General features: G+C 37.9%; 1 protein-coding gene across 6 annotated transcripts in view; it reads left to right on the top strand.

The window, feature by feature from the left end:
* ESRP2 (epithelial splicing regulatory protein 2) overlaps window positions 1–23,134 on the top strand; it is a 95,264-nt gene extending 72,130 nt beyond the window's left edge. For 3 of the 6 annotated variants that reach the window (XM_071756979.1, XM_071756978.1, XM_071756982.1), the window contains 13 exons: window positions 366–480; window positions 1,188–1,286; window positions 1,408–1,462; window positions 2,304–2,414; window positions 3,226–3,358; window positions 3,553–3,595; window positions 4,107–4,408; window positions 5,881–6,102; window positions 7,349–7,547; window positions 8,731–8,923; window positions 9,905–10,082; window positions 19,118–19,229; window positions 21,767–23,134. In XM_071756979.1, the coding sequence (XP_071613080.1) occupies window positions 366–480; window positions 1,188–1,286; window positions 1,408–1,462; window positions 2,304–2,414; window positions 3,226–3,358; window positions 3,553–3,595; window positions 4,107–4,408; window positions 5,881–6,102; window positions 7,349–7,547; window positions 8,731–8,923; window positions 9,905–10,082; window positions 19,118–19,207 (1,740 nt within the window). In that variant the 3' untranslated portion in view covers window positions 19,208–19,229; window positions 21,767–23,134. The remainder of the gene's footprint in view (window positions 1–365; window positions 481–1,187; window positions 1,287–1,407; window positions 1,463–2,303; window positions 2,415–3,225; window positions 3,359–3,552; window positions 3,596–4,106; window positions 4,409–5,880; window positions 6,103–7,348; window positions 7,548–8,730; window positions 8,924–9,904; window positions 10,083–19,117; window positions 19,230–21,766) is intronic. The other 3 variants (XM_071756981.1, XM_071756980.1, XM_071756983.1) reach the window with 2 other exon arrangements.
* Window positions 23,135–23,863: the final 729 nt, after the last annotated feature.

Below are 23,863 nucleotides of genomic sequence, written 5' to 3'. Positions count from 1 at the left end.
AACTTTGTTATCAAGAATACTGCTTTTCAGTGTAGCCACAAATGAGAAAATACATTATCTTAAATGTGAATATTTATAAAGCAGCAAAACCTATATATACATAATTTTTTTTTTTTCTTCTTCAGCCATCTTCTCTAGCTGCTTTATGCCTCTCAGAAGCTATTTGGGCTTGTTCATCTAGAGATCTAATTCTGTAAAGCTATGGAATTTGAACTGTGTTGCAGAGGGACTAAACTGGTCTATCACAGACCAGCTGATGACATGCAACTATGTGCTTTTTTGAGACTGTCTCATTCAGTCCAAAACTATTAATCAGAATTTAAAGGAATGGTTTGTACAAAACAAACTTTGTGTCTTCCTTGTAGAACTTCCTGCTGTCAGACTGCTTCTATTCCTTTTATGATCTACGCAAAGAATTTCACACTTGCTACCCTAGTTCAGCCGCCGTGAAAGATCAGACTATCAAGACCATGGCAGAGTGTATCCTTTTGCTGTAGCTTTTACATCAGAGTCAATTACACTTCCCTAGGTTTTAGCTCTGATTGTTACAGGTTTTATTCTTCTCAACATGATGCAAGTTGTAAAAAATCATGGGGAAAAATGGAAGGAGTTTTTGCTTAAGTGTGTGTTGGGAGGAGTGGCTCTGCTTGTAATTTTTCATTTTTTCAAAATCTGAGTCAAACACAGAGTTCTAAACCATATTTAGTAAAGCCACTTAAGTAAAACATCACCTGTATTTATACCTTTTAGCTATCAGTGGCCTTTTGAGCACCAATTGACATGCAAGCTTCTACTGATTGCAGGTAGTAGTACTTGTTTTGTATGAACCTGACTGAAATTAGTTCAAAACAAGAACACGCACAAAAAACCCCAACACCCTACATCTAATTTTAGGAGGGTTTTTGTGATCCAGATGAATGTGGTTAAAGTGCAGGTTTTTTGAAGTGAAAGGAACCTATTCAGCTTTTCCTTGTCTTCCCCCCACTGTTAACACTGAAACAAGGCAAGCTATCAGTACTTCTCACACTGTTGACTGTTAGAGTATTAACCAGTTTATGAGCAGAGTAACAAATGACCCTGCTAAGACCTGCAACTTTGAGTACCAGATCTGTTAATATCAGGAAAGCCTTATGACTTGTTTACAAATGACTGTGCAAGTCTGTTATTTTCTGTAATCACCTTTTTAGATCTAGGCTTAGGGACGGATGAAACAGAGGAGGACTTCGGCGTGTGGCAAGTGAAAACCATGGTGGCTATCATTTTCACCATGCTCTCTGAAAGTTGTAGTAAGTGAACTATTTCTACAGAGTGCTGAAGTCTTTCCTTTCTGTAAGGATTGGCAGTGGTACTGTCATTCTTAAGTCATCTCTGACCCTGGTTATATTTAAACTTCCTGTTTTGTTGCAGATCACATATTCACTGAGCCTGAAACTGTGAAATACAAGTATGAAACAGGTCCTTGGTAAGTGCCCTTGTCACGGTGGCTTTCAACCAAAGATGAGTCTTGTGTACATCAAGGATAGCTTGTGAATATTTACCCAGTGTCACTGTGAAAGTAGGTTGGTTCCTGAGAACAGTAACAGTTTATTTCTGTAGCCTAGTGTAGACAGACCATAGCTGCTATGCTGAATGCTGTATTTTAGTCTGTCTTTTTAAAGTCACTGCAAGTTAAATGCTCTTTGTTCTCTAGTTTCTGTTTTGCATGGCAGTGAGGCTGACTTATCTTACCCAGTGGTGAAGAAATATTTGTGAACTTTCCCTAAGTCAACAGGAGAAATGGCTGGTGCCCCCTACACACAGCTGAACTGGAGGGTGCTTCTGAAGAGTGGTCTGATATCCTGCATTGCATATTGGTGTTTAGGGAGAGAGGAAACAGAGTGGTTCTTTGTTTTCAAGTACATTGCAGTCACCAGAGAGTGAACCATCTTAAGCATAGTAATACACGTTCAAATTTAGGACTGCTCTATAACCATCTGTGTTGGATTGTTAGATCTTTCAAATAAAACCAGTCTGGTTCCTTATTCACTTTGAGACAGTCTTCCTACCTTTTTTTTTTTTTTTTTTTTTTTTTTAAGGAACTGCAGTGTGATGACAACATAGTGCACCTTAGGCATTTTATATATAAAAGAATCATCCCACTTCTTTCTTTATCGAAGTGCATAGCAGTTATTAGAATTAGAGTCTCAACAGCAAACATACTCCTGATTTACAAGTTAAATTTGGTGCAAACTGAGATTTGGTATCATAATAAAACAAATAGATTAAAGCTTACGTTTGCTTTTTCTTTTCTTCTTTCTTTGCAGTAGTAAGTCTGAAACAGTGGACAGTGAGACAGTAATACGTGCCAGAGGTTTGCCATGGCAATCTTCAGACCAAGATATTGCTAGATTTTTCAAGGGACTTAACATTGCCAAGTAAGATAATAATGTCTAGCTTGGTCACTTTGTCTTTATTATCAAGTTCTTTTACTATTTGTTTAACACACATCTCCCACACCCCCACTGGAGTCTTCATTTCCACTATCTTTCCCCACCCTGGCCCCTTCCTGTCACATGGTCATGGTATCTGAACAGCTTTACTGGTTTCAGGTATGCTAGAGTTTTGAAGTGTTATCAATTGAAAACCAAATTAAGCTCATTTATTTCTAGTATCTAAAAGGAAAATCTGTTACTGCATTACTCAATAGGCCAAGATACAGCAGAAATTTTTATTTTGTTTCAACTCTTCAATATTCTGCTACATCTCCAAAAGAGGTCAGATTCAGAAGCCTCCAAGTGCTGTTTGGAAAAAATTTTCATACGACTGTGATGTGTATACCTCTGTATTTATGTGTGTATATATAGAGAGACCATGTATAATTTAGCACATCAGTCACATAATAAATATTTCTGGTTCTCAATAGTGAGAATTTATAACTTTTTTTTATTTTATTTACTTGGAGGTATGAAGAAATACAGATCTGCATGTCTGAGATTATAGGAAAGGCTCACAAATGTACATCTGCATGCAAGCTGAGAATGTGGTGAACAGCAAGAGATCCAGGATCTAACTGAAGCAGATTATGCAGTATAATTTGTTAAAAATGAAATAAAATTCTGAATAGTATCAGTTTCTTTTTCAGTGTGTAATCTTCATGTTAAAGTCTGATTTCTCTACCAGTCTTCCACAATTGTTTATTGAATGCATTGAGTATTCAAATATGTTTTTGTTGGTTTTACCTTCCAGAGGTGGTGTGGCTCTTTGTTTGAATGCTCAAGGAAGAAGAAATGGGGAGGCATTAGTTCGGTTTGTGGATTCTGAACAGAGAGATCTTGCATTGGAAAGACATAAACATCACATGGGTAGCAGATACATTGAGGTAAAAAGCAGTGACTTGAAACAAATCTGTGGAAAGCAACCTGAATATTTATGGCTGCAATTTTAAATAATAACAAACTCACTTGTGTTTTGCAATACTTTAGCAAAATAAAGAGTGTGTGTGTTAGATTGAATGTTGTAATTTTCATGTGTGATTTTTTTTTTTTTTTAATTTTTTTTTTTTTTTAATTTAAGGTTTATAAAGCAACTGGGGAAGAATTCTTAAAAATTGCAGGAGGTAAGTAATGCTGGAGTTCTGTGTAATTATTACATTTCATAAGAGTGTTCTAGTTGATTTTTTTTTTTTTTTTTTTACTTTGGCTAAGGACACAAATAGATAATGAAGTAGTTTTTCCTGTTTGGCTTCCAAGAATACGTGACCCTGTCGAGTTCTGGCTTCAGGTAGTTGCATTTGAGCTGTGAGAATTTGGGCTGTGGTGTTCACAGCCAGGTCTTGGTGTCTGAGAAGAAGATGATCCTTTGCAGTGGAAGCATCTGTGTGCCTTGAATAAGTTTACACTAATCTCATCTTTGCTTCAATTACATTAAAATGCAAAATCCTTTCAGGGAAAGGGAGGTTCACTTCCAAATAGGTTACTGCAAGTTAATAGTGTTTCAGGTCTTATGTGGGTTTGTTGCTAGCTACTTGCCTGCAGTGTTGCTCGTTAGTGCTGTGACATTCCTGTGTCCTGTGGAACTGACTGACTGGTGTGATGTTGTTGGCTGATTGGTTGTTGTCTTCCTACCAGGTACCTCCAATGAAGTGGCCCAGTTCTTATCTAAGGAGAACCAAGTTATCATCCGGATGAGAGGCCTCCCATTCACTGCTACTCAAGAAGATGTCTTGGGCTTTCTGGGGCCAGAGTGCCCAGTCACAGGAGGGAAAGAGGGACTTCTCTTTGTCAAATACCCAGATGGCAGGCCCACAGGAGATGCATTTGTGCTATTTTCCTGTGAAGAATATGCACAGAATGCACTTAAAAAGCACAAAGAAATACTTGGGAAACGTTACATTGAACTCTTCAGGAGCACAGCGGCAGAAGTCCAACAGGTTGTAGCTCTGAAACTCTAAGCAGTTAAAACACTTCTTATAACACTTGCATGCAAATATATTGCAGATGACCATGACAACTATGGAAATCTGTTATATTAAAGATGTCAAGTTCTACAAAGGGCAGTAATGTGCTTCTTGATTGGCATGGAAAATTACACAGCATCGATTTTTTTACTGCCACTGTTAGTTGTGGTTTATTATAACATTTCTTAGAATTGTAAAGTAAAAGGGAGCTTTTATGAGGTTTGATCTGGTCTTTGCATAACCACTTGCTGTAAAAACTTAATGTAGTTACTGTTTTAGATCTGTCATTTACCCTTGGTTCTGTGATATGGAGATAAGAAAACCCAAGGATCTGTTGTGTGCATTGTGAAACACCCTGGTCTGTCACAGAAACCCAAAAAGTCTTTGCTCTCACTTTTGCTAGGAAGACCTAGATAAAACTTGTTTTCTATCAATTATGTCATTAATTCTTCCTCTATGACAGCTGTCCAGGGTGACATCCTAATTTTTTTCCTGCTTGAGCAAGAGATGACATTTTTAGGGAACTACAGGCTGCTTGTTTGAGTCATTACAAGAGGTAAAGCCAGGTCTCATCTACAGAGTGTTAGTACAAAGTACTTGCAATATTCTCCACACAACTGAGGGAGAAGGTTTCTGAACTGCAATGTGCTACAAGTAAATTCTTGAAAAAGGCAAACTCTTGAGTCTGAATCATTATTGACAAAACTAAAGCTTTGTAACACCTTTTTTGGTTCTTCTCTCAGTAGAATGTTGTTTGGGTTTTTTCTTACAACGATCATCGGTAAATATGTTTTTCAGTAGTAGGCCCCAACAGTAATTTTTTTCCTTTGTCATTTGGGAATGAGTTGAGAGAATAAAATGTTGAGTCAAGGTTTTTATCCATTCATAGTTCTTACCCCTTTTTTTATTTCCTTTTCCTCCCTTCTTCCAGAAGCCCCATACTTGGAGATGAGTGCTCAGGTTAAAAAACAAGGGCCCTCACTTTACCAGTCAAGCTTTATGAAAGAATCAGCACCACTATTTTACCCAGTTATTTCAGGTCTCAGTTCTTTTAAAATGACTGTTCTTAATTTACGCTAAGAAGAACTGTATGTGACAAAATACTGGTTTATTAGCACAAATGTAGTTTTCAGATGTTCCTTTTATTTTGGTGGTACTCTAAAATGAAGTGTAATCTGGTTTTCATTTTTTTTCATGACAATATTAGGTCAGTTATTAGGGTCTAGCAAATTAAATTCTTAAGACTTTCCCTCTCACCTCTGAGTCTGAAATTTTCAAATGCCCAGCTGGAAACTGTCTACAATAATTTAAGAAGGTTTTTGGTTTTGTTTTTTCTCATGTTGGAAGTGGTTTTATTTAAATAAGCGAAGTAGTATCGTGATAACTGGTTTGTGCTTAGACAGCTGATGTGTAAATATCTCTCAATGTGCTTTTTTTGCCCACAGGTACTCAATCGATACATGTCAACACCTCTAATTCCCACTCTCCCAACTCCTATCATCCCTGTCATACCCCCACCATACACCATTGCCACGGGTAGCATACGTGACTGTATTCGGCTCAGAGGTCTGCCTTACACTGCTGGTATTGATGACATCCTGGAATTTATGGGAGATGCCACAGGTGACATCAAGCCCCATGGAGTTCACATGGTCCTTAATCAGCAGGTAACAGTGTTTGACATGGGAGTACCAACTTCCAGTAGTTGAAGGAGGTTAGAAGTCAGGGTAGCTTACGTGTTCTTGGCTATGCTTTAGGTCTTCAATAACCTGGGCAAAATACTGTGTTCTGTTTGTCTGTCTTCTCTTCCCCTTTTACATACACTGTTGCTTTTCTTTCTGTGTATGTATGCCTAAGACCAAGGAGGATGAAGTTTGTTATTTTAATGATGGCTTTATTCTAGTGTCTTAAATATTCCCTGGTGTTTCAATCAAGTGCTGGAAATACACAAGACAGAAATGTCTTGGGTAACATAGATCCTCTGTCAGCTTCAAGGTTTCTGCTCAATGGTAGCTGTTTTCTTTCATGGGCATTTGTGGAAAAATTAGGTTTTCCTGAATTCTAACTTGATCAGAGAAGTCTCAGGTTTTAAAGGAAGTTGATAATTAAAAATTTATTTGAATGTATTTTAATGACATAGTCATAGTGATATTTTTTCCTTACTTAAACTCGATTAGGCACAGAAATATTGAGGTATTATAGCATATCTTGCATTTGATTTTTTCGTGTGTGTGTTTTTTGTTAATGAAATTTATAATATTTTATATATAGAACATATACATAGAACAATGTCTGTCCAATTGTAGAAAATTATACCTGGAAACAAATTTTTAAGGTAGCTATGGCCTTTACAAAAGCATGTCTACAGCTTTATGATGTTGTATTGTTACATAAAGTAGTTACAGTGAAGGCAAAGCCAGACTATTCTTAGAGCTTCATAGCAAAAGAATAAGAGACAGTGCATCAAGGAAAATTCCAACTGAGTGAAAAAAGAAGGGAAAAAAAAATCTCAATGAGAAATTAGTTAAGCACTCAAACAGGTTCTCCCAGATGCTGTGGAATCTCCAACCCTAGAGATGTTCAGATTTCAAACGGAGAAGGCCATGAGTGGCCTGATGTAAAGTTAGCCCTGCTTCAAACAGCATTTGGATTAGGGTCCCCTAAACTTTTGTTTCCATGCTAAATTATTCTCTGTTTCTTCTTACAGAAAACACAAGTAGTGTTCTGTTAACTGGGTGCTGGTTACATGAGTCTTCCCTTTCTGCTCCTAAAAGTAATTGTTGTTAGAAAATGAGAATAAATGATGAGAAAGAATAAACTTTTAATAGATATTTGATCTTGGTACTTTCTGCATTTCTTATGCTCCGGATGTTTTAATAACACATAGACATGATTATTCCCCCCTTCCACTAGGGACGACCATCAGGTGATGCTTTTATCCAAATGAAATCTGCTGACAAAGCCTTTATGGTGGCTCAAAAATGTCACAAAAAAATGATGAAGGACCGATATGTGGAAGTATTCCAGTGTTCAGGAGAGGAGATGAACTTTGTTTTAATGGGTGGCACTTTAAATCGTAGTGGCTTATCCCCACCGCCATGTAAGTTACCATGTAAGTCTCCAATTCTTCTGCTCTCTGCTGCTAAAGGCTGATATGTGGTAGGTGCTGAAGCTTTGTGGCCTTTCACCTTTTGACTTGGGTTTTGCCATGATCAATAATCATCCATGTGTATTCATGCTGAGATTGGAATTGTTCCCTTTGGGCAATAATGGGACTGATCAGAGGCATTTATATTGTATTTTCGGTGGTGAGTAGAGGGCAGCAAGGCCTTGCCAGAGAAATTGTTGCACACTTTGCTTTTTATGGTGTACTGTTCTTCTGAGCTCTGCAATAGACTTGCCTTTAGTGAAACCTACTTTGAATTAGAGGTTTTTTTTAAAAAGGGGAGAGATTCTGTATTCTAGCTGACAATGAATGCTCTTGCTATCTTGCCTTTAGAGCATTGAGAAGGTACTCTATGGGCTTATTTTTGAAAGGAAACATCCACTGAGATAATATGCTAACAAACCATAGAGTGGTGAAATTGGATTTTTAAATTTTTTTATTTTATTTAAGGTTGCAGTGCACCTTAGTGTGGAACTATGATGGAACTTTACCATTCTAACTAGTCTCACTTCCAAGTCACCAAGCACATGTGAACTTGCAAGAGTAAAAAGTTGCCAAATATAGTATATAAAAAAACTAATTTGCACACCAAGCCAAGCTTAATGTTTCCATACAAATCAGGTGTTTGTTCATCAAAATGCATTGGACTAGTCATCATAGTAGGATATTCTTTTTTCCATATCCTAAAAATACTTTTTCAAGTCTCAGGAGGGTTATACATGAAGACTCACAGTCAGCAGTTGTGGATGCCCATGTGTAGCTAATATTATGGTACTTTAGTCCCACAGAGTACACCTTCTGTTAGAAAGAACAGAGTTTGTTGGTGTGCACGCCTGCTTTCTCTATGCACATGGCTTTATGCTTTCTTTCAATAACTGAAGTTCCTGACTTTCCATTTACATATAGACAAGGCTGCTCAGCAATAAGAGCTCTCAAAAAAATGCCCCAGTTGTCACTCATGCTGATGTAGCAGGGGTCTCCAGGGGAGAGGCTAGAGAGCAGTCTTTGCAGAAGTGTTCATTAATCATGTCCAGATGGTATTGATCACGTTGGAATTAATAACTTCTTTCCTATAGCAGAGATCTCCATTCTGATTGCTTCTTGTTGCTGTGCCCTGATTTTGTTTCAGGTCTCTCTCCACCAGCTTATGCTGCTTTCCAGACAGCAGCTGTGATCCCAGCTGAGGCAGCACTTTACCAGCCACAAGCCCTCTTGCCAACCACCAGGACTCCCCAGGCCTCTGCTGCTGCTCCTCCAGCTGTTACCTACTACCCAGCTCAGGCTGCTCAGCTTTACATGAATTACACAGCTTACTATCCCAGGTAACACTGGTCTTTTTGCTGCTTTTCTTGGTATTTCATTTCAGTGGAGCAGGCAGCTGTGCAGTGACCTGTGAAGAGCTCTTGGAAGATGCACTTCTGGTGATGATAATCCTGGGAACTTGATGTTCATCAAGCAGAGGCAGTAGCCATTTTAACTGATTCTCTGTGGCCTTGTAATGAAGCTCAGCTTTTCTGTAGTTTCTGTTTGCATCTCATGATAATGTTGGTCTAATATTTAACTGTGGTTTTGGCACTGGGGCAATGTCATCAAGGAGGTGCTATTTCTAGGCCGAATGGGGAGCTGTGCCAATATGTGCCTCTACCCTCATCCCTTAGGTTGTTCTTGTACTTAAAATACTCTTTCCATACTGAAAGAATCATCATAAATGGGTCCTTGGTTTGATTTCCTTATATCAGTGAGACTGAAGGACACTTTACATATGTCAGTTGAACAGACCTCCATCTTTTCCCTTCCCACAGACAGTATCTCTCTTTGGTTCTGTAGAATGTTCATTGATAGTTCCTAGGCTTGTGACACTAGCCTTAATACCTGGTAAATTGCTGTACAGGCCCTGACCAGAGATGCTACCTCCCGCACTGTTTTGTGACAGAATTGCCAGATTTGGGCCTCTGCTTGCTTTTTTGTACTGTGATACTTCCACTTTTTTTCTTTATGGTTTTATTAACAATCTTAGAACAAGTCATTGAACAGCTGTTCTTTTTTTCCTCCACTGTAAAATAACAAATGCCACTCCTTGACTTCAAATATTACCTATTTTCCTCTCTCCACTTTCTCTAAATACAAATTATCAGATGCTGAGGAGAAATGAAATCCACAAAGCAGTTCACATCAGGCCCGCTCATCTTTGTCATTTTGGGGCTTATTCCCAAATTTACACTTTCGGTTTAAACTTTGTCTATTCTGAGTGTGAAAACCAGTGCTTTGGTTTTGTAACAATTCTGCTCCTGTTTCTCTTTCAGTCCTCCAGTATCCCCTACCACAGTGGGGTATATTGCAGCTCCTCCTGGAGCTGTAGCTGCTGCTGCCACTGCCACCCACACTCCGATTCTGCCCCAGCCTGGAGCATTGGTCCGTATGCAGGGCTTGCCATATAACACAGGAATGAAGGAGATACTCAGTTTCTTCCAGGGGTACCAGGTTAGTATGCAGTCCCTCTCCTTGATTCTGTATTTGTATCTCAGAGTAATGATCAGTGGGGATCAAACTGAGCAGATGAGTGCCTTTGGAAATTGCTGAACAAGGGTGCAAGTTCAGTGTTGTATATTTAATGGGCAGACTGAAGTGTAATATACAACTTGCATTATTTCTTATATAATATGCATCCTAATTTGAAAACAGTGATTTAGTATCTGGGGCTATGGTTTGAGTTTGGAAAGGGAGAAAGTGCAGAGCTCCAGTGCTAGTCAGGCTTCCAGAGGAAGGGGAGGGCTGCCAAAAGCTTTCAGAACTGGCAGATTTTTGGTTGGAGCTTTAGGTAGGGATCAGTCTTTGACCTTCAAGACTTAAGTGTTAAAGTCTGCTGAGAGCAAATTTCTGGTAAAAAAGGCTGTGTTGTAGGTCTGGTGACTTGCAGAAGGATAGAAACAGATGCCTCTGTCAAACACACAAGAACTAATTATTTTGGTTACAGGCACAAATATTTTCAATTAAAACTGCATTGCACTGCAAACTAAAGAGAAACTATTTTCCAAACCATTTTATACTAATGGCAAACATTCTATATAACTTCATACAGTATGTGCTGATACAATACAATACTTTATCAGTGAGCAGACACATATAAACATTTTCCTGAGGAACATTAAAAAAGAAAAGGTACCGTGTATAAACGATTTCTCCTGCAGCATTTACTTGAATTCATGGAATGGGTCTTTTCATGTCTGTCTTTCACCTTGGAGCATATTTTATATGTATCCTTGTTTTTTTCATCATGTTTGCTAAAAGGAAAGGTGTTATATTCTGGTGAGTATTTGACTTCTGTGGATAACAGCACTTGCACAGATCCTAATCTGCATTTTTAGTACTACTCAGAAGCCCTGACTTAAAAATGTCTTGGTGGGTTTTAAACTACTGATCAAGTTAAAAGACAACAGATATTTTTTATGTTAATCATTCAGAAATCTCTAAGTTGGATAACAGTGGTGTTGCTAAAGGATAAGATGCAGATGGATTCTTTGTAATGCATTGCAGATGTTAATATGAAACATTTGGGCATGATATGATTTCTCTTTCATTCTTTTTGTCCTTAAGATTCTTAAAGGACAGCAATGGGCTTTAATTTGTAGAGGCAGATGTCTGCTATGTAAATTAATGTAGACTGAGAACAGATGCTTAAATGTATATTTTTGAGTCTTTGGAAAATACAGTACTCTACCTGTTGTGGCTTCTTTTCAAATGTTACATTTATGTTTGAAAGTGGTTTTGCATACTTTTTTTTTCAGTGGAAATATTTGAAGGTTAGCTTATAAAGTGAGTGGACTTTGACAAAAATTAAAAGAAAACTAAGCTTCCTTGTATTTTAGGACCTTTTCTTCAACAGATATTTCCAGAGTTCAAACTAATTTCAATTACTTCCATGATTTTGAGACAAACAGTAGTAGTCGTTCGTCTGTTGATTAGCTATTGATGCTTGACCTTTTTTCTTTCTCTCTCTTTTTCTTTTTTTTTTTTTAACTGAATGTGGGTATTGGTGGATTAATGGTCGGTGTATTAAAGCCTTAAGTGAGGAAGTTTATTTTCTAAATGGAAATTCAGCTGGAAGTGTAAGCACACCTTTGAAAAATGTGACCTGAAGATGTCAGTGCATGGAACGTGTCAGGGACAATGTCTGGTAGCTCTGTCTTCAACTATATCTCCAGTTTAGTGAATCTGGACTTTGGGTCTAAAGCTGAATTTGCCCTTTGCCTTGTTTCTGCATTTGGACAGCAGTTCATAGTGTTTGTGTTGCACAATTAAATGTTTCAAATTAATAGAATTTTTTGTGACAAGGTGAAAACTACATATTCTGCTGCTGCAAGCACCTGTCATCATCAGTCACTGTTATTTAAATGATCACCTTTTTGATTTCTTTAGAAGATGTTGTCCAAATGAGATCGGGTTCAGTATCTTATAAAGGAGCCAAGGAATTATTTTGAATTGTTCTTGGGACCCCGCATGTGGTAATGCTAGTTTTATAATTGCTCATTCCTTCAGAGGGAAAAAAGAGGTGGTGGCTTACTGTCTTGGGACAATGCTATGGCTCTGGAGCATTACTTAAAATTTTTTTCTGTTTTCTTCCCCTTTCCTCTCTCCTCACAGTATTTTTTTTTTCTTTTTCTGCTGCTGCCCAAGGATTTAATGCACGATGCTGCTTCTCATTTATAAAGTGAGCCCCTAATCATTGTCAGTAGTTTGGGAATGGTTTCAATCACTGTATAACTAATTGGTGTTAGTATTCAGTAGGCTTCAGTGTTGGTATTCTGGGAGCCAGACTGGAGATGTTGAGATTGAAGAGTGATTTTTGTCTTTGTATGCCTTTTGTCTGAAAAGAAGAGGTTTTAAGTTTTAGTTCTTTCTTCTCTTTTCTTCTTCAGTCTTCATGGGCTCTGTATATTGCATGTGTGCACTTGTTGCTAAAGTGAAAGCACCTTTCATACCAGACCTGCCTCTTAAGGGACAGATTTTGCTTATTATGGGCTTCAGCAAGCTGGTCTCATCATCAGTACATGCTTCTAGTAATAAGTAGTGTAAATATCTGCAGATATTTTAAATTTTGTGTAGTTTTATCACCACTAGCCTCTTGTTTAGTGGTTGAGAAGCTCGATTTGTTCTTGTAGTTCTGCCTTCCTGTTTTTCTTGTTGAAAATTCTTTCCACTTTGCATAGTTTAATGTATCTTGCATGAAACAGTTTTTTAAAAACTGTGTAGTAGTATATCTTGCAGATTTCCCCATCACCTCTTTTGGTTTTGTTTTTTTATTGTATTGCAATGCAACAGGACCATTGATTTGACTTCTCATATACTTGATAAATAGCTAAAGGATACCTTAAAAAGCAACCACAAAAGGCCAAACAACCCAAAGTACAACAAAGCCCCCCACCATACAATTTAGGACAATTGGATGACAGTGGTTGCTCTGAGAGGTGCTAAAACATCAGCTGCTCAGCTGGGCCTTATGTTGAAGAAAGGCATCTGTGGATTGTTAAAAGAAACTTCCCTTATAATTTAAATAGTATATGATTGTTAAGAGACCCTTCTAGAATCAAGAAAAATATTTCATATGTCAGATCTTATGGGGGAAATGTTTGATGAAGTAGTGCAAAAATAGTAACTACATGCAGCAGACTTCTCAGTGTCATTTTAGGCCACTGCTCTGTACAGTTGTAGAGGCAGTGAGAGAAATCAAGTAAATAAGGAAGGAACAGGTGGAGCAGTTAGGTGATGGATTTATGTGAAGCTGTTTGTGTGTGACAGAAGCATTTCTTTAACCACTATCAATGAAAAATATGTCCAGTCTCTGAATAAAGACCTAATCTGTTTTTCTTCTTATGAGGACACAGTTTTATTGCTAACACTGACAGACTTTGTATTCTGACAAGAATTTGGTTTATGTACAAGTAGATGCAATTTAACTGTGCCCATGGTCTTAGCTGACCAAAAGCTAGTTCACAACTGTTCTCTTAGCTGGGATTCAGCTTCAGTAGAAGTTGCCTAGTTTCTTGGAGGCTGGCATGAACATAAAATGAACTCATGTCTGCCTGAAAAAGATCTGGTGGTTTAGTCTGGAGAAGAGGAGGCTCAGGGGAGACCTCATCACTCTCTACAACTCCCTGAAAGGAGGTTGGAGCCAGGAGGGGGTCAGGCTCTGCTCTCAAGCAGCTCTCAGTAAGACAAGAGGGTATGGGCTTAAGCTCTGCCAGGGGAGGTTTAGGTTGGATATTAGGAAGGAATTCTTTACAGAGAGGGTGATCAGGCATTGGAATGGGCTGCCCAGGGAGGTGGTGGATTCTCTGTCCCTGGAGGTTTATAAAAAAGAGACTGATGTGGCACTCAGTGCCATGGTCTGGTAACCATGGCAGTAGTGGATCAAGGGTTGGACTTGATCTCAGAGGTCCTTTCCAACCTGGCTGATTCTATGATTCTGTTCTTAGAAAGCAGACTTGCTCTTTTGGTAAGTTGTGTAGAAGTGTAGTGGGATGTTCCATTCAGAACTAGTAATAAAATAAACTAGGAGAAGAGTAAGATTTGGGAACCATGATCACCATCTCAGCTTTAAATAAAGTCTCTTGAATTTGCTGAAAAAGACTAGGATGGAAACGAATGGGCTCGTGTATGTGTTTTTATTTAAGAGAAGGTTAAAATAAATATTCTTTAAGCCCATACTGAGCTTTAGGTGCCTTTTAGCTGCACCTGAATAGAGCTTTTGCAGTATAGTAATCCTCCAAGTCTTCAGAGACCCATAATTCAAGGCTCATTGTTGGGGAGGGAGGAGGGTGGCTTTTGCTTGAAACAGTAATAAGGAAACAAAGGGAAGTGGATGGATGGTTAAATTCCAAGAGCATTAACAACATTTTTCTCTTGAATCAGGACAGCAGGTTCCATTGTTACTGACTTTCTAGGGATTAGCTTTTTTTTCTCTGAAATGCATGCTTTAACAAAGAAGTATTCTCTGTTTCCTATCGGCTCCTTTTGAAATTTGATGCTCTGGCATGAGAGGGATACCCCTGTCCTCTGTGTGCCAGTTCTAGGCATAGCACCTTCTTACTAGGGAAGGGAAGGAAGAATTCCCACTTACTGGTATTTGGAGTCACCTGGCAATATAAATATTATTGTTTGCTGTTTGTTTTGCTTTATTCCAAGGTCTGTTTTCCACCTGGGATATGTCTGTGTGGAGAAAGCATCTGAGAGACTAATTCACTGGGTCTACTGAATTAATGGTTACTGGTTTTGTCTGTTGCCTCCTGTGCTTGAGGCAAGAAACTAAAGTGGCAACATTTTCAAGCTCTTTATTTGGGAGCAGGCATTACATATTTCACAATCTCTTCCAAAAAACATTTGGGTGATGTCTTGATGTCTGTTTCACAGAGCATTCAAGTGGTTACTGCTGCTTGTATTGGCACCCTTAAGGTACCATTAATATACTTCATTAGCATTGTCATCAAGTCAGATGCTGCATTCCAGACTTAATATATCTAGACTTGTTTTTGCAAAGTCTGAGAGCTGGATTTCTTCTCTTTGGGAACTGTTCTCTGATAGAGTTTATTGGTAATTTAGGCTAGAATAGCAGCTGCAAGGCTGAAGTGGCCTATGATGTTTTCCTTTCCCAGGGGGAAGTAGTATTATGTTTCATTTCCCCTTGGTTTTTTTTCCACAGTTGGGTCATACTTTCCAATTTTAATCTTGTTTTTTAGCAATGTTCCCCCCCCCCCCAGCCCCAGATTGCCTTGCATATACTGCTTTAGACTGATGTTTGAATGTCCACTGCAGTAAATGCAAAAATTATATGGAAATCAATGACTTGGTGGTTAGTGACCTGGTTAAATCTGTGCAGTCTGTGAAGGGACAAGGTCAGTCCCATTCTCTTCAGTGTAGCAGGTATTTCTGAAAGAAATAATCTAGCTTGAAGAAAAAGATAAAATGCATGTACAAGAAGAAAGTTTAGCATACTACCTTTTCATTAGCCAGCTTGTATCTGATTCCTGATCATCTTAAACAGCTTTGCACTACTTTAAGCAGTGGATGTAGTCTGGGAGATTGTACCATCCTGGAGGTAATCATTGGTCAGAAATGGCCATGTTCTTTAGAAAAGAGAAATTAGTGTTATTTAATATACATGTCATTTACTACTGTAGTCTATTGCAATATTTTATTTAATATTACAATGTTATTTAATATACATGAGTTAAGATATCTCTGGTATTTCAACTGTTAATACATAGAAAGGTGTTTACCTTACTCTTGTAAGGTAAACTGCTTATTCTGTAAAGGAGCAACATGTCCTTCAGGAAACATCATTTTGCCATTATTAACATGTTTTGAGCTTTAGAAGTCCTCACTGTCACAGGGGAGATAAGAATGTAGGAAATGGGAAACACCACTCTTTGCTATTCAGTGCAATCTCTGTTTTAATTGGTTGTGGCTTTTGTTTCAGTGTATTTGTTTCAGCATATTGTTGCAGCCTGCCTTGGAGCTAACTGTTGACCCCAGCATCTCATTTAGTAACCACTGCCAAAGATTTTATTTTGCTTCCTTCTCCTAGTTTAGGTTCTAAATGCTAACCTTACTCTATACTTTGTTTCCGTAGTTTCCATCTATCTTGATCCTAGCTCCTGTCTCTGATCACTGGAAGAAGTCAGTATAGCACTAGAGTATATGCTGAGACCCATATATTGAGGTCCTTAACATCTGAGTCTTACTTTCCTATTGGAGCTCTTAATTTAAAAATGCTGTTTGACCTGTTCTTCCTTATTACACTAAGATAGACTTCTTGATGTCTGCTTCAAAGGGAAAAGAGAAAATGCTTTATTGTCTGAATTAATTTCTGCACTGTCCTGCAGTCATTCTAGGAAACAGGTCTGCCCTGTTCATAATCTGTGAGCATGTGAGAGTATCCTGTTTAATAGGATGAGGTGAAGGGAAACTTAGAGAAATTGCATTTTGTGGCTTAAGTACTAACTTAAAAAGTAGGATTGCTTCCTCATAATTCCAACAGACCACTATATTTTAATGCAGCTTCTGACATACTTAGAGCAGGTGGAAGCCCCTGGGTCCCAAAGAATCACAGAACCTTTTGGAAGGGAAGTCCCACTCCCCAGGAGTTGTGAACTCAAAAGAAAGAAGGGGACAACACAGCAGCTCTGAGGAGAGAGGCTCTGTTTTTGTTCAAGCAAGGAAGTTGGACATGAGATAAGTGGCATAAGAGGAGGGTAATGGAGGCACTAGCACTGAAGTCTGCTTTTAATTTTATTTCACCTTAATTCAAGGGGTAACATTGCAGGTTTTGGTAACTTCTTACCAGTTAATTGGGTGTTAAAAGTAAGTATTTGAAAATGCATCATGAAGTTTTGTATTATCTCAGCATTTATATAGGAAACAAACTACAAAAATCTAGCTCAGTGAACTTGCAACAGGTTATACTAGGGGGTTAAAGTACTATGTGATATTTTTCAAACCTAAGTGAAAGCAGAATTTGGCCTGCTGCATTGCAGATGAAGCTAGCAAAGCTGTTTCCATTTTGAATAATGAGTTTATAGGTTTACCCTTGGCTTTGCACTATTTATCCTATGTGCCTGTGTGGTTTTGTTCTTACGAGTCTCTGAAATGCAGACAGAATCAGAAGTATTCATGATCATGCACTTCCTCAGGCAAGTTAAGTTAGGTTAGTTTCCATTTCATTCACAGGGAATAAGGATTCCTCTACTTTATTACTTTAATTCCTAGCTTGGTTTGCAGTGCTATTTTTTGACATCTGTAAGTTGGAATAATTCACTCTTCCACAACTTAATTAACTCCAGTATCTTACCTATCTATCTTGTGATTAGTAGTTACTTCCACGTTTTTCCTCATTGTTTATGCATTTCAAGTATAACCTTTAAAGCACTGTCCCTCCCAAGAGACCTTTACCTACTGTACATCTACTGATAATCTAAAATGTATGTACTATCTTGAGACATTCCTTCCAAAGAGTAAACTTAAATTTCATAGCTTTTTCTCAAGGGCAGGTCTGGGAACTGATAAGTCTAATATTTGCATGGTCTGGTTGCCCTGGCAGAGACTATCTAGAAAATACTTCTTATGTTTGTCTTATACTTAATGGCATGGGTCTAGATGTGGATGTGGCTAGAATCCAGTAGTGAAAATTCTGGGATGTTCTTTTCTTTTATGTTCTCTGGTCTCTTGGCTATTGTTCTCTGTGGAAGGTGGATACTGTGATGGTTTTGGGTTTTTGTTTGGGGTTTTTTTTTTCTTTTCAACTTCACTTTGAATGGATACAACATGTCCTGTATGCCCAAAAGTAATACCTTTTTCTCCCTAAGCTGGCAGGAGACTTCCTGAGTTATAGAAATATCAAAGGAAGACAACATAGAGTGTCTACATTGTGTGCAGTTGACAGTCCTCAAAAATGTTAATGCAAACCAGCCATTGCAGGGCAGACAGGAAAACTTCTTGTCATGGAAAGAAGATTCTATAATTTGGGTTATGTTAACCAATTTTTCTTACGAATTATGAGAGTCACTCCAGTAGTCTTTGTAGCATGTGCAAATGTGGTCAGCCCCTCTCCAGGGTGTGTAATTTTGGAAAGATTGAGGTAGATACAAAATGGTGATTTGTATTGCCCGAGATCTATTACAGATTTCACGTTTGTATCAGGCCCTCCAACATGATGCATGATTGCTGTTCAGATTCATGTTCTCAAATATTTCTTTGCAATGATCCACAAGTGGGTTGTTCTTAATCTGAATTTATTGGTGTGATTGTACTATACAGTCCTTTTATTTTAATCTTCTTCTACAGCAAACCTGTAATGATGCAGTTACACTGTATAGTTTATTTCTTTTTCCTTTATGGAAACATGCTGTACAAGTAAAAATGCTATTTGATCTTTTAAGTGCATGCATGCCAGGACATTGTTTTTCTTTAACTACACTGACGTGTAGTCAGTGTAATTCAAGTGTTACATGCAGATGAAGTGTTTATCATACTACCCTAGAGAAGCTGTAGTTTATTTCCATGACTGCATAAAAGATCTGAATGGGATCCAAACACCTTTTCTGATCCCCCACTTCAGTATGAATGCTGGAAGATGCTCAGCTCTCCCAGCAAGAGCCATTACTGGAGTATGATTATGCAAGCGAGTTTGGTACTTGATGGCTGTCTCATGAATGGAAGGAAAAAAAGAGCATTTCATGGTCTGAACTATTTCCTTTCCTTGATAAGGAACAGTTCAGATACATAGTTTGGTACATTCCCCATATTTGTTTACTTTAAATCTATTCTACAACTGGTGATTCGGTTAATGTGGGTTGGCTTTTTTCTTAGCTTGCATAAATATAGTATCTGTGAAATTCACTGTCTCCTGCCAGTTGTTATAGCTGATGCTCTTAATTATGGTTGCAAATGATCATCTGTGTGGCTTGCTGTACCAGAACTGTTCCTTCTCTTGCTGATTATCATATATCACACTTGTACTGTAGTATGCACCTGATGACTACAATGGCCTTATTCAGCTGAGCGATCAAGCAAGGAGTGTGTTACAAGCACCGAAAGAGTGGGTCTGTTTGTAACTCTTTGTAACTTCTGAAGAAGGTAAGATGTGACTTGACAGAAACTGTGAATGGGAAGGGAAAGAAGGGCTTGATGGTGCAGAGGTTTTTGCTTATGGCTTTTGTCGCTGCTTAGATTGCATTAGGACCCTTGCTTTAACCTTTCTGCTTTTGTCCTGTTAAAAAATCAGATAACCCAAAGAAATAGGTCAGTTGTGATCTGTAGTTGCTTGGATAGCAGTGGTGGAGGTAGCATGATTGCCTTGTTTTGCTCAGATGGTGTGTTAAATCTCTGGAAGGGTTTGTTTCTCATGCAAAGCTTTCAATCCAAAATTTTATCTTTAGCAAGCAGTAGATTTCTTTTTTCTTGGTACGGCTACAAAGTGCACAGAAATGCATCTGCAAAAATCCCCAAACCTCTGGCTTTTTCTGTTTTCGATATCACATAGCTGTCTAGAGATTAATTTATCTGTTTTTGTTGTCCCTGATGCAATGTGAACCATTATGGTTTTTAAAAGATGTTTCTTTGGCATAGTGGCTTTCTAATGCAACTAAATATATTTGTTAAGTGTAGCACCTAATTCGTAACAGAATTTTTTTGTGACTTAAGTTTGTGGCTCCTAAATAGTACTGTTTTCCATTCAAAACACTACTGATTAATGACTACATTTTTTTTGTCCTGGGGAAACAAAACAAAAAAAAACCCCACACACCAAAAAACCCCCACAAAACCACAAAAAAAACTCACAAAACTTTCATTACAAAAAGTGGCAATCAAATACTGTACCTTGACAGAAGTACCTTCACAGGTAAAGTTACCTTCACATAATCACCAACAACTCAGTTGTTTTCCAGTTGGTTTCTCCTGATACTGTTAGATCTGCTAAGGAGAAGATGGATTAGAAGCTGCATGATCTGGTGGTGTACAGAAAAACACCCATGATTATTCTGAGCATGTACATATTTATGTAAGCTTGGACAATCTGTTTGGCTCTCTTGTTTTATCCAGATTAACTGGAAAAGGAGATCAGCAACAGGGCTCTGCTATGTATGAGATGAAAACAGTCTTTGCTAAGAAAGTAGTTAATGAAGTAGCTCATCCTGAATTCTAAGCCAACCACAGTAGTATCAAACAGATACTTGATCCCATATGGATTAATAGCAAAGAGATGGTTTAGAGCATACCATCTTTTTTCTCACATGCTCAACATGTGTACATCTTTCTCTTTGAGCACAGTGTTATTCAGAAATAAACCAAGCTTCCAAACGTGAACTGGGCTTCAAACATGATGTTTTATTTGTCTTCTGAATTGCTCTCTGCATGCTATTTCTTGACCAACTTGAGTTCTTTGGGAAGAACCTATACTAACTCCTTTAGACATGCTTTTAGTTTTTAAAGTGTACCGTTGCTTATGCCTTTTTAATACTTTTACTGCCTTTTAACTGTTTGGACAAGCAAAGGTCTAGCATGTACTTCTATTGTTTTTAATATGGTTGATTGTAAAGCTGATCAGGAACTGCTGCTTGCTGGTAGTAACTGAAGTGTGATATTTCTTGCAGTATAGCAGGCATGTATAAATTCTACAAAAGATTGAAACTCTTAAAATATTCAACCTTTTTATAAAATCATGGGGACATATGTCACATGAACTTGAATTGGGTTAACACTCATAAAACTGGTTGGTTTTTCAGTATAGACAGTACTTTTTGTCTGACACTGTTTTCTCTGGCAGACTAGTCTTGCACACTGAGCTTTTTGATCCTTCAACCTTTCGTTTTGAAATTTCATGGAGATTCATTTCTGAAACCCAAAAAATAGGGTTTGTGAACTTAGCTTGGAAGGACTTCCAGCATGTTGTGAGAGAGAAATGGGTGGGATACCACAGGGCAGACAGATGTCTGTTTAGTTTGATATTTTGAAGCTGCCTTTTAAGAAATCACAAGGGCAAATGCACTCCAGTAAACAGACTCCAGTGACTGAATAGTCTAATTTATGATGCTTTTTTTTAGCCTTGTTACAAATAAAATACTTCATTTGGACTGCCTACAACTTTGCTTCATTTTACCAAACTTTCTTGACCTGTATACCTGTGTGAAGTTCAGCTCATCCTCCCAAAGCAGAACTCTGATCCATAATTTTTTTCCTAAACATGTACTCATATGCCTTACAGTCTTTGTCATTAGGCCAGTAACCCACACACTACAAGAATTATTCACTGAATGCCTGGACTTCCTTACTCCATTTACCTTTTATTAACATCTAAGCCTTTCTTTTCCTGTCAGCCTTTAATCCAAATTACATCTCTGTAGCAAAATCTTTGCATGGAAGTATGTCTACAACATTCTGTTCAGCACAAAAGCAGAATAAGAGCTGATGCTGTTCTCCAACTCAAGCTTTTAATCTTCAGTCCCTTTTCCTCTTTCTGTTCTTACATCCAGAATCATCTTACCATAGAGACAGGAGCAGAGTGAACCATATGTACAACATCAAAAAATTATTTCCAGGTGTGGTCTGTGGTTTCAATAGTTTTTTTTGTTTGTTTGTTTTTTTTTTCCTGTTGTCTTCTTGTACCATTGCAGCTCCACGCAGATTCCATCCTTGTGCTTTACAACTTTAGTGGCCAGCCCAGTGGAGAGGCATTGGTGACTTTTCCAAGCCTGGATCTAGCTAAGAAAGCAGTGGCTGAGAAAAACGGAGAGCTCCTGGGAAGCCGCTATGTAGAACTGTACCTGGTCTAACTAAACACTCTTAGGGGGATGGGGAAAGAATGTTGCACTAAACACCGTGCCTCTTGCAAAATAAAGTCTTCCCTTGCCACCCAGGAAGCAGCAAATGTGCCTTTTCAGCATAGTGTGTTGAAATGTAGAGTGGTACGTGTCCTGTATTTAATTTGAAAACTGGCGTGTCCTATGCCAAAGATAAAGTAAAACAAAAAAATTATGCAGTTAATTTACTTAATTTCTAATGTACTTGTTTAAAAATAAGCAAATGTGCTCCTGGCATCTAGTTAACTCTAAAGACAATCTAATAGCACTTCAGCTGTCGCAGCCTTGGGAGAGACCTGTTCAGTAGCATTGGAAGTGGAAAGCGAAGCTTGAGTGATTCAGATTTGTCTGTGTTTAGTTTTTAAGAGTTTACACTTAACAAAGTGTCTCTTTTTGTAGAGTTTAAATGTCTTTAGAAAGGTCTTTTGGAATGCATAGCTTTCCCAGTTCAAAGTGTAGATCATATTGATTTGTTTTGTTTTGTTGTTGACTGGAAAATACCAGGATACTGGACCCCAAATGCAGTTGTGCTTTCTCATGTTTTCATTATGCATTGTTTTGCAAAAGCCATATTTGTCTGTCTTACCAATGTACTGCTGCCAATGTGTATAGCAAAAATAAAAAATAAAAACAAAGGCAAATCCAGGAAAAACCTCCCTGCCCACATATAAATCCCTGCCCCCATCCCAAACTTTTAATCTATACAGGACAAAAATGGCACATAAACCTGAGTACTAATAAGTTATATTTTTTTATTTAAGCATAATAGCTTTCAGATACTGTATTAAAGATTTTGCTCTAGTTTATGTGCATGCAATTTGTTTACATCTTTAAACTACTTTATTTGTATATTATGAAACAAGATGTTGAAATCGGAATCCTCTAGTGCATGCTTTTTTCTTTTTCCCTGTGTGTGTATATACATAAGCTAGAAGTACTTTTATGTCATGTAGCATGTGTTTAAAAAGAGACATCTGCTGTAGAAGCACTAAATGACTTTGTTTTTACTGTGCCTTACTTCAAAACCATTCCAAGTGCAATACCAGCAGAGCAAAATGTAATGAATCCTGTTGTGACATGTTCATGGATGTCTGAATTGATCTTTTTTGTTAGTGTACCATTTGAACTGAATGATGTATGCTTCTTTATATTACAACAAATAAAAGAGATGCTTACAATGTGTATTGGCATTTGAAAGTAACTTATGCTTGGTTTTAAAGTATTTTCATAGCGTACCATTCTCTGATAAACTTTTTTTTTTTTTTTTTTGTGCCTTGCTAGAGTGGTGGGGTGTTACTGTTTATTCTTTGATTTTATGCAAAAATAATAATTCTTGGTTGGAAAAGACCTTTTAACATCATCAAGTCCACCACTTGGTGGTCTAAGTACTATGTCCCTAAGTACTGTCCCAAGGCCTGCCAACCCTTTCAGTAAAAATTTTTTTTCTTATATTCAGTCTAAACCTGCCCTTGCACGACTTGAGGCCATTTTCACTTGTAACTTGCAAGAAATACACTTGGTACATTTCTGTCTTGTAGTGCTATGTTTCTAGGTTAGGTGATGCAGCAATTTACATGCATGGTTCTCTCCTTTTAGTACTAAGGGAAACAAGGTACTGAACTTCATACTGTGTTCATGTTTGGATTTAATTGGCCTAGCAAGCCACTCGCTTTTCTGTGACGTGCAAAATCCTGTTAATGTCATGGTGGAGCCAGACAACCTTTCTGTAGTAAAAATGGAGGCAGGGTGAAGGAGTGATGTTAAAATAATATGTGTCTCTAGTTAGAAGCATCTTGTGCCATTTCATTATTAAAACCTTCTATCTGAAGCTTTGCCAGAATCAAGTGGGACAGGAAAGAAAGCTTTTTAGTTTAAAACCAGCAGTCTCACTGTAATTAATCTGTTTCTAAG

This window comes from Heliangelus exortis, chromosome 13 (assembly GCF_036169615.1).
Source record: "Heliangelus exortis chromosome 13, bHelExo1.hap1, whole genome shotgun sequence".
Classification (NCBI taxonomy): Eukaryota; Metazoa; Chordata; class Aves; order Apodiformes; family Trochilidae; genus Heliangelus; species Heliangelus exortis.
This window is presented reverse-complemented; position numbering and strand designations above follow the sequence as displayed.